Source organism: Carettochelys insculpta, chromosome 19, assembly GCF_033958435.1.
Source record: "Carettochelys insculpta isolate YL-2023 chromosome 19, ASM3395843v1, whole genome shotgun sequence".
In the NCBI taxonomy this organism is placed as follows: domain Eukaryota; kingdom Metazoa; phylum Chordata; order Testudines; family Carettochelyidae; genus Carettochelys; species Carettochelys insculpta.
In genome coordinates, this window is record NC_134155.1 from 21,778,177 (window position 1) to 21,790,055 (window position 11,879).

Below are 11,879 nucleotides of genomic sequence, written 5' to 3' on the forward strand. Positions count from 1 at the left end.
CTGCTCTGTATCCAGGTGCACAAGAAGAAGGTCACAGGAAGCCAGCCAATTTGTGATTGAATAAGAATTAGAATTTGCATTCTGCAGCGCCCAGGCCTGCAAATATAAAGGTCCAGATGCATGGCTGATGAAACTGGGTGAGGGTAGGTAGGGCTGATAGTACAGCTGCCTGCGGCTACGCCAACATCCACAAAGGGCACACAGCACAGGGAACTTGGGCGGGTTTGGGGGAAAACTGATAGCACAGCTGCCCGCCGCTACGCCATCGTTCTCAGCACATGTGCGGCTGACGGAACTGGGTGGGGGTGGACAGGACTGATAGCACAGCTGCCCACTGCTACGCCAATGTCTGCAGAGGACGTGTGACACAGGGAACCCAGGCAGGTTTGGGGGAGGGCTGAATTCTGTTACTGGGTGCTCTGAATTCAGGGACAGTGCTTTGCATTCTGGGATTCTCAAATGAAACACCCACAAACAACCAGGGCTAAGGCACTATGGGATAGCTACCCACAATGCACTGCTCACACTGTCAAACTTGTAAAGGGCAATGGGGATGCAGAAATGCAACACGGAAAAATGATGGGTCGAATTTCAAGAAGGTTTGTGGACACACAAACTCGAATTCATAAGAACGAAGTTAAAAAATCAAATTTATTAAAAATTGAATGTATCTCATTTTGTAGACGTAGCCTCAGAGTACTCTTGTACTAACATGGCATGGGAGATAGGAATGTACTCTGTGTTGTAGCACATAACTGGCTCATCATGGATTATTTTAATAATCACTGATTTAAATTGGTTGCCACTGATGCTATTTCACTTACTTCTTAAACAATGGTGCAAATCTTATCACTAAAACACGTTAGTTTACAATTTACAATATCTCAAAGGGTTGACTTTGTGTAATTTTTTTTAGGTAACTTGAATTTTATTAATTTACGAAATAGTACATAATACTCATCGCCTGTGTTGAGCTGCAGGTGCAGCAGCATGTATTAGGCATGATGAAAACTAAATCACACACACAAACACAATAGAACTTTTATTTTATTAAACTAAGTCTTAAATGTTACATAAATGTTTCACATTTGCAATTGCAGCAGTCGCCTTGAATTGCTGATTGTCATTAAGCTCTTTATTCAAAAATTTTCAAATATTGATTCTAACTGACAACTTGTCAGACACTGTACGATGTCCTTAAAACTTCTACAGCAACCTTTTATCTTCTACTTTGGATGAGATATTTCCACCTATTTAATTATGATTTTCTTCACAAAGTCTTATGAGAATAGGTCAATTCTTAATTCATTTTTCAAAACAATCAACCACATAATTCCACTGAACATCTTGAGGGAGAATTAGTTTAGAGCTTCCTGTTCTCTTCAGTGAAGCTGAATCAAAATTGTGACAGAAATATTTTGTGATTTCAACACATCGTTTTGTTCCTGGAAAAGACACCTTATATAGGCATGACAGCCATATGTTCTTAAGGAGCATAATTCCATTTCTTCTAAATATCTTCTCGGCTTTGCCAGCAGCATGTTTGGGACAAAACTGCCAGTGAGACAGTTGAATTTTTGTTCACAATTTATTACAGTTTTCACTGCAAACTTCTAAATACTCTGGGTGGGCATTTCCCTACGTATGTATTGTTTCTGAAAGATATGCAGAATTATACAAGGCCTAAAACATCTCATATTTAGTCCTAAGCCAGAAAGAGAATTGTGCTTAAATGTTGGCTCTCACCATTTATGTATATTCTGTGACCTCTTCCCATCTTTGTAAATATGAGTCTTGCAGCTTTTCCATTGGATCTTTCCACAAACAAAAGATATAGCGGGTTTACTGACCACATTCAACTTTATTTCTCTTATATGTGTCTGCTGACTTCTGCTTGCTTATTTTTATGTTTTTTCTATTGATCCATTTGTAAGTGAGTCTGCTCCCCCACCTCCTTTCTGAATTTTAATCGGTGGCTTTTCTTTTGGTTTCTTTTTTCACACACATTGCCAGAAAGGATGAGGTAAGAATTAAAATAAAATATGGGTGTCCTGTGGCACCTCAGAGACTGACTTAAGTTAAAGCACATGTGGAAGTGGGTTTTACCTACGAAAGCTCATGGGCTAATGCATTTGTTAGTCTCTAAGGCCACAGCACTGCTTGTTGTCTTTAAAGTTACAGATTGACACATCCATTACTTGAGGGAGAGAGAGAGTATTTACAATGGGTTTGTCTGCGTGTGGATTCATTTATACTTTTGCAAGGGAATCCAGCTTCCTCTGTATAGCCTATAAATATAATCTTTCTCATTCCATTCCCTTTGCTTTTTTCTGGCACAGGATCAACTCCTGCAAGTGTAAAACACTGGAAAAGACTCTTGTTTGATTTACCTAATGATTCTTCTCTAGGAAAGAACAAATGGAATATTTAGTGTCATATTGGCTTCTCTTCTCTCCTTTTCTTTTAATTAAATCAAATAATTTAAATGGTGTAGATTCCATAAATTTGTCAGGTGAATGTCATGGCCATAGGTAGCATGAGCATATACCTGACAGATATAAATAGCAGTGAAGATGATATGTCTGTCTGTCTGTCTGGGGTTTTTATTAATGCAAAGAATGCCATTAAATTAATCATTCAGTGTACAGATTTTTGTCCCCACCCCTCATTCTTTCACATAAATCAAATGATGGCAAAGTTATAAAAATGGAGTTATATTCTCATCCATAGGTGTGTGGTTAGACTCTGAACTCCTCAAATTGCTATATTTTCTTTGCATCAGAGCTCCATGTGCTTCCATCATGAATTCTTAAACTCTCTTTTAAAAAAGTCACCTCAGAGATTTCAGTTTAAAATTTACAAATGTTGTCATCTTTAATCTAGTTGCCCAGACTGGTACTGTACAGTAGAACCTTAGCATTACAAACATTTTGGGAACAGAGTTTGTTCCTAACTCTAAACAAAATATGACAGTTGTTCTTTCAAAAGCTCACAGTTGAGCATTGACTTAGGTCAGCTTTGAAACTTTACTGTGTGGAGGAAAAATGCTGCTTTCCATTTATATTTTTAGTCATTTACATTTAACACACTGTTGCCTGATTGCATACTTCCAGCTCCCAATGAAGTGTGTGGTGGCTGGGTCAGTTTGTAACTGAGGTTCTGCTTTAGCTCTTCATATCAGAAGAGCTTTTAACTAGGTGAAGAGTGAACCTGAGGGATGTTATCAGGAAGCTGTTTGCTAAAGACAGCTTTCTGGACAACATTTGCGATTTGCCATGTGTTCTCCCTGGTTGTAGTCCTACTTGTGTTGGCCAAGTAGCAGTAGGTAGGAATATAGCCAGTGATTTCTCTCTACTTTAGTATCAGTATAGGGCCACATTTCCAGCTGGTGTAAGTCTGTGAACCTTTGCCAGTTTATACCAGCTAACCACCTGACTGTATAGGAGTTTATTCTGCACCAGTGAAGACAATGGGAGATTTGTCATTGAAATTTCTGGGAGCAGGCTCAGGCTCAGAGTCACTTCATAAGAGCTGTGTCGTTTTACACAAGGTAAGGAGCTGGGTCCAATTGCTATTTTAGTTTTATTTCCCCTTTCCATTTACTGCCAATCTCAATAGATAGGTTGCCATAGTAATGCAATGTTTCCTGTCATCTCTTTAGAAATGGCCGGTGAGATAACAGAGTGCTCGTGCTTAAAATGACATATTCTAAAGTGCTCATGTTTGAAACATTTGGTTCTTTTGAAAGTACCTTAAATTTATAGCTTAGAGGCTCATCGCTGGTAATGTTTTCCTTCTTTTCTCTGAAGGGCTTATCCTTGGGCACAGGGTGGGGACTTCGCTACATTGCTGGATTTTTCTCTCCCAAAGAAATATTTTTTTCTGTTATTCTCTTCCTTTTAGAAAGAGAGAGCGCATCAGCAGAGAAAAGACCTATGTCTCCTCACCCAATCCAGATAACCAGACTGATAGGACACAAAGAGTCAGAAGTGGATATTGTATTTGAAAAACCTTTTGATGGAAAGTGAGTAGAGAATTTAGTGTAAACTAAAACACTCGTGCTTTTACTGTGGATATATAATGCAGTAAACCCTTAATTTTACAGATCCCGAATTGGCGGACTTCAGGAACAACAGATGTTTCCCACCTCCATTGTTCCTTAAGTCCGCTGGGGTCTATAAAATCATTCCCCCCTCTCCACCCCACGCTCCTCCCTCCCAAAAAATAAAAGTTAAGAGACTAAACGTTGCCATGGCCTGGAGGAGCTGGCAGCTCCTTCATCGGAGCAGCATGCACCGGTGGGAGGAGCACATTAAGGCTCTGACGGCAACCCCTCCAGGCTGCCTGGTGGTCCCTCCAGCCATTTGCGGTGGGGTCCCAGCCATGCAGCGGGGTCCAGCGGCTCATGCAGTGGTGGCAGGTTTGGTGAGAGGCAGGTTTTTTTTATTTGGTTTGGTTTTGGGGGTGCTTTTTAAGCGGGGTTGGACTCTGGGCCTGGTGGAGCCTATTGGGGGTGGATGGGCAGTAAACCCCCTCATTAACAGACTTTCAGAATAATGGACACCCCTCCCCCGTCAGTCTGTTCAATCAAAGGTTTACTGTATATGTTTTCTATTCAGAACTATTGAGTATTATTTCATTGGGGGTCATGTGGAAAAGAACATTAAACCCAAGAAGTTCTGGTTTATTGACTCTTTTGTGCTTCCAGTGCTATTGAAGAAGATGGGAAAGTAGAAGAGAAACTGGAGATTGGAAATGACATTCAGCAACCTTTGACTAGCAGTGTGTCTCAGCAGAAGGAGCGCTGCATTTCTCTCTCTGTTCCAAAGCACATGCTGCAGAACATCCTCGATTATAACGGTAGATACGAGCAGCACCTGAAACTCATTTCTCACGAGGCTGTAGGGAGCTTTAATCCATGGCGCATCGTTGAGAGGTACATGAACAAGTGATGTGTTTGCTATTGTAAAGTAACTTTGCCAGTTCCAGACCTGTCTTTCTGTTCTTACTTAGAACCACACGGGAAAATAGGCTGTTTAAATGCCAAACTGAAAGCTAGAAAGTTTTAACACTGTAACTTGTAGGTTGTTTTTCAGTGATCCTTGATATCTGCGGGCTCCTAAAGTGTTCACAGACAACTAAGGGGTATGATAGCAGAATATCATGGAAGAGCAACTAGTTTTTCATGTCTTTCAATAGCAGGGTCAGCAACCTTTCCAAGGCGGAGTGCTGAAATTTGACCTTTCGATCTCTGTGTAAGGTCTGAGTGCTGGTGATACTTTTTAAAGTCACTAATAGTCCTACTTACAACAGCTTCACTAATAAATAAATTAAGATGTGGAGCTTTACTGTTTAGGTGGTTATTGGTTATAGCTGGTCTTTTGTTAATCTACAGAAGATATTGCCTTAAGCAGCTCCCGGCTGCATGGGGGGAGGGGGGAAGGTGCTGAGCTGCTGCCTCATGCCAATGAAAATCGCCTCACATGCCACTCTTAGCATCTGTGCTGGGGATTGCTGACCCCTGTTCTGTGGTATACAGCAGCACCACAGAGTCATCCCTGTCGTCTGCATGAAGTATAGATGAGCTTAGGATATGTAAAGGAGACTAAGCCAGATGGGGTGTGTAATTCTCAGCTTCCACTTCACATCATTTTGTGAAAATCTGCAGAAAACTGGAAATTTACACCTTCTGCTTTCCTTATCCACTTCTGTCTTTGTGCCAGTCCCAGTGGTAAGGCAGGAGAACTTGTTCATGGAGCTTTTATCCATTCATCAGAGACTATTTAACAACATGATTGTCTTTGCCATTGCCCTGCTATCGGTAAAAGAATAGTCCTGCCTGTTGTTGGCCTAAGGAAGGAACAAGGTATTAAGAGTAGCAGAGAACACATTGGCAACCTTTAGTTTGCACACTGGAGAGGCTGGATGTTGGTGGTTTTGTAATAATAATAGAAAAACAGGTTGAACCGCTCTAATCCGCTACTCACTTGTCTGGCAACATCCATAGTCCGGCATAATTTTAGTTATCTGGACAACCAATTATCTTGGGTGTGGCCAAGTTTCCTGTGGTCCCATAAAGTTTATTTACAGCCTGGCTTTCAATGTTCTGTGGTGTTATTTAGCTGTAATTTAACCCTAAGTGTCCTCTAAGAGCCCAGTAAGCACTGGAAGTGTTGGTAACGCTGCTAGCCAATATGGACCTCCCATGGTCTAGCAAATTCTCTTGTTCAGCACCAGTCAGGTCCTGAGGGTGCCATATGAGAGAGGTTCAGCCAGTACTTTAAATTGTCAGATGGCCTTATTGGAAATTTCACTGACCTGATGATTCAAAAGAGAAAATATTTTGTAGGGTACATTGGCTACATCTACACTGAGAGAAATTCAAATTTAAGCCAGTTAGCTTGATTGTACCAAGTGACTGTCTTCACTGTAAATACCATCAGCTTGATTCAGGGAGCAGTAAATCGATAGCATAACATCTTTGGAACTGGACGCGTGTAACATCAAATTGTAATTTAACGGTTCAAATGAAGGCTAGTGTGGAAGCGCCATGTCTTTGAATCGAAGTCATTAGCCTCCAGAGGCTGACTGGCACTGCTGCACCTGGCTTCTGGCTCCCTGCCACTTGCCCAGCCCTGGTCCATTTCCCAGCTCCTGCAAGTGGTGGGGAGCTGGGAAACTCACAGCTCTGCTGTACCTGACCCTCAACTCCCGCAAGCCAGGCACAGCAGCACTGGTCAGTTTCCTGGCTCCCCCAGACTGCGTGAATCTGGGAATCAGGCAGCAGGGTGAGCACTTCCAGCGGTAGGGATGCACTGGGGCCTGAGGGGAGGGCGCAGAATGTGGGCTGAGGGAACTATGGGATAGGTTCCCACAATTCACTTCTGCAGTAGTCAATGTTTGGCCACATTAGTGTGGCAGCACCTACTCAACTTTGTATGGACTTTGTGGGAAGTTAGGTTACTCAAAATCGAATTTAATAAATTTGAATTTATCTGGTAGTGTAGACATAGCTATTGTTAGGTATATAAACAGCATATCGTATAGCTGGGTCACCACTCAGTCCCGTGCAGTGCAACCAAGAGGGCTAAAGTAATAAGTAACTGTCTATTTGCTGCACATTCCTTAGCAAATGAAAAGAGTGAATAAACATTTTCTAAGTCTGTTAAACTGAGGGGGGAGGTGGAAGCTGAAAGATTACAGTATAAATAAAACATAGCCATCCTTTCAGCAAAATTTGAATGTGCATTTTTGGTTTTCTCAGTAACAAGTGCAGCAAATATACAATCATACCTCTTATTTCCCATACATGGCTCAGTGAATGTCCAGCAAAACATTCTGTTTCTCCCCAGAATTTATTTTCAGGATGTGAATGGTGTCATTCAGAAATCCACTACCCATAAGTCTTGGTGCTGTAATAAGGCATCACTCCAGCAAAACACGAACATGGGATTAATGTTCTAAGCATGATGGAAGCACATGGAGCTCTGATGCCAAGAAAATATAGGAATTTGAGGAGTTCAGAGTCTAACCACACACCTTTGGATGAGAATATAACTCCATTTTTATAACTTTGCCATCCTTTGATTTATGTGAAAGAATGAGGGGTGGGGACAAAAATCTGTACACTGAATGATTAATTTAATGGCATTCTTTGCATTGATAAAAACCCTTGACTGACAGACAGACAACACATCATCTTCTGAGCATGTATGTAGTCTCTGTGGCCCTGATCCTACGTACACTTAAGCAAGTATGTAACGTTATTACCTCTACTAGTCCCATGGAAATCAATGAGCTTACTGTGGTAAAATTAAGTGTCAACACCAATGTTGGCTGAATCAGGACCTTTGAGTTTAATAGGACCATTCACGTGCTGAATGTTCAGATATGCTTGTTTGGAGTGTGGCCTGTGTAAGCAACAGTTGTGTGACCTTGGACTGGTCACTATAACATGAGGCGGATTAGAATGGAGAGTGAAAACATCCTTGGTTGTGTTTCAACACTATGAGTATAAAGTCCAATACAGTGTTCATAATTGGCATCGGTGTGAGGCTCAGTAGCTCAAAGACACTGGCCCCTCTTCATGACTGGCAAGAGGGCAAAGTGAAAATGAGTCCTTTCTTTTTGCAGATGAATTACAGCTCTGCTTATCTATTATACGATATCAAACTAAAAATGTAATCCACTTCACAGCACTCTGTGGTGAATGTTTTACCATCAGAGGGCACTATAAATCTTGTCAACCATTGCACGTATAAAAAAGTAGAAGAAACTGCCTTGATCTGTGTTAGAGAGACAGAAAAGCTAGTTTTTGTAGTATTGTTGGAATAAATGTAAGACTCTGAGAAGGAGAAATTTTAAGCAGGTCATTGAAGACCTGAATTTCTCAGCTGCTGAAACACTGTGAAGTATTCTGTTGACCTGAATTCTCCTGAGTTAAAAGCTCTCATCCAACTGCTTCCCTGCTTGCTTTCAGAAGGACCTGATGCAAAGATCATTAAAAACAGTGGGAGTTTTTACATAAACTTCAATGGCTTTTGCATCAGGTCTTTAGTATGTTAAATCTCTCAGTACAAAGCAGAACATTGCATCTGAACATTTTTAAAAAGTAAAAAAAAAAAAGTGCCAGGTGATGAAAGGTTGGTCACATTCGCTAGTCCTCCAGGAACACGATGAATTCACCTTTCTTTTTCAGAAAGATGTCAGATACAGAAATTTCAGATGGTCCATGAAACTTAGGAGTAAACAGGATGACTCTGTAGTACAAGAGTTTTTCCCATAGATAAATATGTATAATAATGTGAACAGAAATACAAACATTACTGTTTTGAGATCAGAGCATTGACATGAATGGAAGAAACAATCGGTGCATGTTTGGGTTTGTTTGTAAAATCCCCAGGATTCTATCCTTGACTTTTAAACTTTCTTTCTGTTCTTTTAGCCTTGCAGAAGAACTGACAGAAGAAGCCTTATGTGATGTGGCAGCAGAGCTGCAGGATGTATGTGAGGATTATGCAGAAGCCGTGTTCACATCTGAGTTCTTGCAGCCCACAGAGTAAAATGCTTTTAAATCTGCCATCAGCTAACGGACTGTCAAATCCCAGCCCACCAAGCATATTGGGTGCTTAGGTTTTTTTCAGTATCTTTGTTCTTACTGAGAATATCAAAGAGTCTACTTAATGTATGGATGAAACTTGGAAGGAATTCATCTTGGAGTTTTTAAAAAATCTTAATAAAGATGTTTTCTTTTCAGAGTTCAGGGGCATAAAGGTACTGAAAAAGAATGTTTGACTGTAATAGAACTAAACATTTAACAGCAAAGTTTACATATGAATGCAAAGCCATTATCAAATCTAGTGGTACAAGCAAAACACAGGGAGTTGAGAGTTCTGGATTCTATCCTCAGCTCTGCTACTGATTTGAGCATGTTGCTTATCCACTCTTTGCCTTACTTTCCCCCTTTGTAATGTTCCTTAATTATCTCACAGGAGTCATGCAGGGCTTAATCAGTAAATCATTGTTCAGAAAGCGCTTAGTGTTTTCAAAGGTTTCTGGAAATACCAAGTATTTTTATTTCATATGCATCTAAAACCCAATTTGAAAATGCTGATGCCAAAGAATAAATGCCTTTTGATTTGCCTGCAGCATGTCCAGTATCACACAAGAAAGATGCATCACAAATAACAAACAGTCCTGTGGCACCTTGGAGAAAGATTTTGTCTGACCAACTACATTAACATTCTTCACAATCTTGTTAGCTGTTTTTTTAGCTGGTTTTTGGATAAAATGGAATAATCCAGAGGAGTGACACTCACATTGCAGCATTAAGTTGGTAATTTGAACAATAGCTAGAAGTGGCTTGTTTTATTTGCAGGGAAGATCGTGCTGCTATACTCTTGCAACTCTCTCATGGTTGTAACATTATTTTCTCAATATTTTTACAGCACTGTGCATATTCGCATTAACATTTAACAGGCAATACAAACAAGGCTTCTTCCCGTTCTTTTAAACAGTAGCTTCAAATAGTACAATTCTTCCAGCACCAGCTCTGTTTAAAGATCCAACCTTGCATTCTTTACTCACTTAAAATATCCATTAAAGCTCCTAAGAGTTACTGGTGAACAAGGAATTCAGGATTCAGCCCCAAAACTGTGAATTCAAACCATCTAGGGCATTCCAGCTTCTTCTTTATGTGTCATGCTTGTTCTTGTTGTTGTGGGGGGTATGGTGTGTGTGGTAGATCCCTGAATACTTAGACTCAGTAGCAGATTAGTGATGGAATGTGAGACTTGTAAAATGTCCTTGCTTTTATTGATTTGTGTTGTGACGGTATTGCACAGAATTGTCTTATTCCCTTATTTTTATTGCAAAATTAAAAGTAATTAGAATAACCCCTATTCCTGATTCTTTTATATTGGGCTCATTTGTTAGACTCAAATAATTAATGTCCAGTCAAGAAAAAGGATATATAATAAAACTTATGGGCCAAAACATGGGTCCAGTCCTTAAGTTACCTGCAGAAAGAAATGTGAAGTGCTATTTACTGTGACAAATTCCTTTTGTGCAATAATGTTTAACCCATTACAGCATTCCCAACATATCAAGGCTTTTATTTTTTCTTAGTCAAAACACGTTTGTGAAAATCGATAAAACAGAACTCCCAAATTTATTTTATTAAAGTCTATAACGTTGTGTTTTGTAATCTGCTTTGTTTTGATAACATCTATTTGTAGCAATGTAATTTTTATTTTGATGGATTCTCTGTGGATTTGTAATTTAAAACAAAATACACCACACTGGTACCTTTTTTGAAGTGTATATTTATTTTAAAAATTGTGGGTTCATTAAAGCAGCAATATGTATGTGCAGCATTATATTTTTATTGTTTTCAAATAAACTATTGATTTTGAGGATTTTTCGAATTTAGAATGATTAGGATCAAAATCCCATGTGAGTTATTAATAATCAGCCAGGTTGGCATCCCCTTTTAAGAAAATGCTCTTTATTTCTGCCATCCTAATCTTTGCAATCAGTAAAAAAAAAAGATGCTAATAGAATGCTGGATGATAACGTTGTGGCTTTGCACCACATATACGTAGAGCATTGTTGTCCTGCCTCTAGGACAATTTGGTCAGCAGACTGTGCCTCTAAGGCCAGTCTGTGTACTAGGACCGCCCTCTATTCCAGGGAGGAGTGCTGTCTCCAAGCTGAGACCCATAGGCTGCGTCTATGCTACAAACTTACTTGGAAGTTAACTTTGAAGTAAGCTGCTACGTTGAAGTAGCATGAAGAGCATGTACACACACTTTCCCTTACTTTGAAGTTAACTAACTTAGTTAACTAACCGAACTTGGAAGTCACTACTCCATTCCTAGGAATTGGTGTAGTAGCTTACTTCGAAGTTTAACTTCAAAGTTGTGTGTGTAGATGCTCTGCACTCTTTACTTCCAAGGATGGAGTCCACCAAGGAGGCAGCCCCCCCAGAGGATGGAGACACTCTGGCCAGCCCAGGCAGGGCTCTATGGTCCCTGCTGGTCACCTTAAAGGAAAGAGCTCCACAGCAACCCCAGGCAGGAAGCTGAAACTGCCACACGCAGGGGCAGCACGAGCTCGCCCTCAGCCTGCCCCTGCTCGAAGCACCAGCCCGCCTCTGCGCCCCCGGCCACCATGGCAGCACACCAGGACCCCCAGATAAGGAGTCCGAGAGCTCACAGTGCCCCGGCAACGGCTGTGCCAGGAGGGGGCCCTCCTGGACTGCAGACGAGCTGAACGACCTCCTCGCTCTGGGGGGAGGAGGCTGTCCTCCAAACCTGCGCCCGGCAGAGGAGCGCAGAGGCCTTTGACTGGCTGGCCAGTGGCCTCACTGCCCGAGGCCA

General features: G+C 40.9%; 1 protein-coding gene across 3 annotated transcripts in view; it reads left to right on the forward strand.

Annotated features, from left to right (window-relative positions):
• Window positions 1–10,910, forward strand: part of KIAA0753 (KIAA0753 ortholog) — a 44,133-nt gene extending 33,223 nt beyond the window's left edge. For all 3 annotated transcript variants that reach the window (XM_075013937.1, XM_075013939.1, XM_075013938.1), the window contains exons 17-19: window positions 3,904–4,024; window positions 4,709–4,936; window positions 8,945–10,910. In XM_075013937.1, coding sequence (XP_074870038.1) covers window positions 3,904–4,024; window positions 4,709–4,936; window positions 8,945–9,062 — 467 coding nt within the window. In that variant the 3' untranslated portion in view covers window positions 9,063–10,910. The remainder of the gene's footprint in view (window positions 1–3,903; window positions 4,025–4,708; window positions 4,937–8,944) is intronic.
• The last annotated feature ends 969 nt before the right edge of the window (window positions 10,911–11,879 follow it).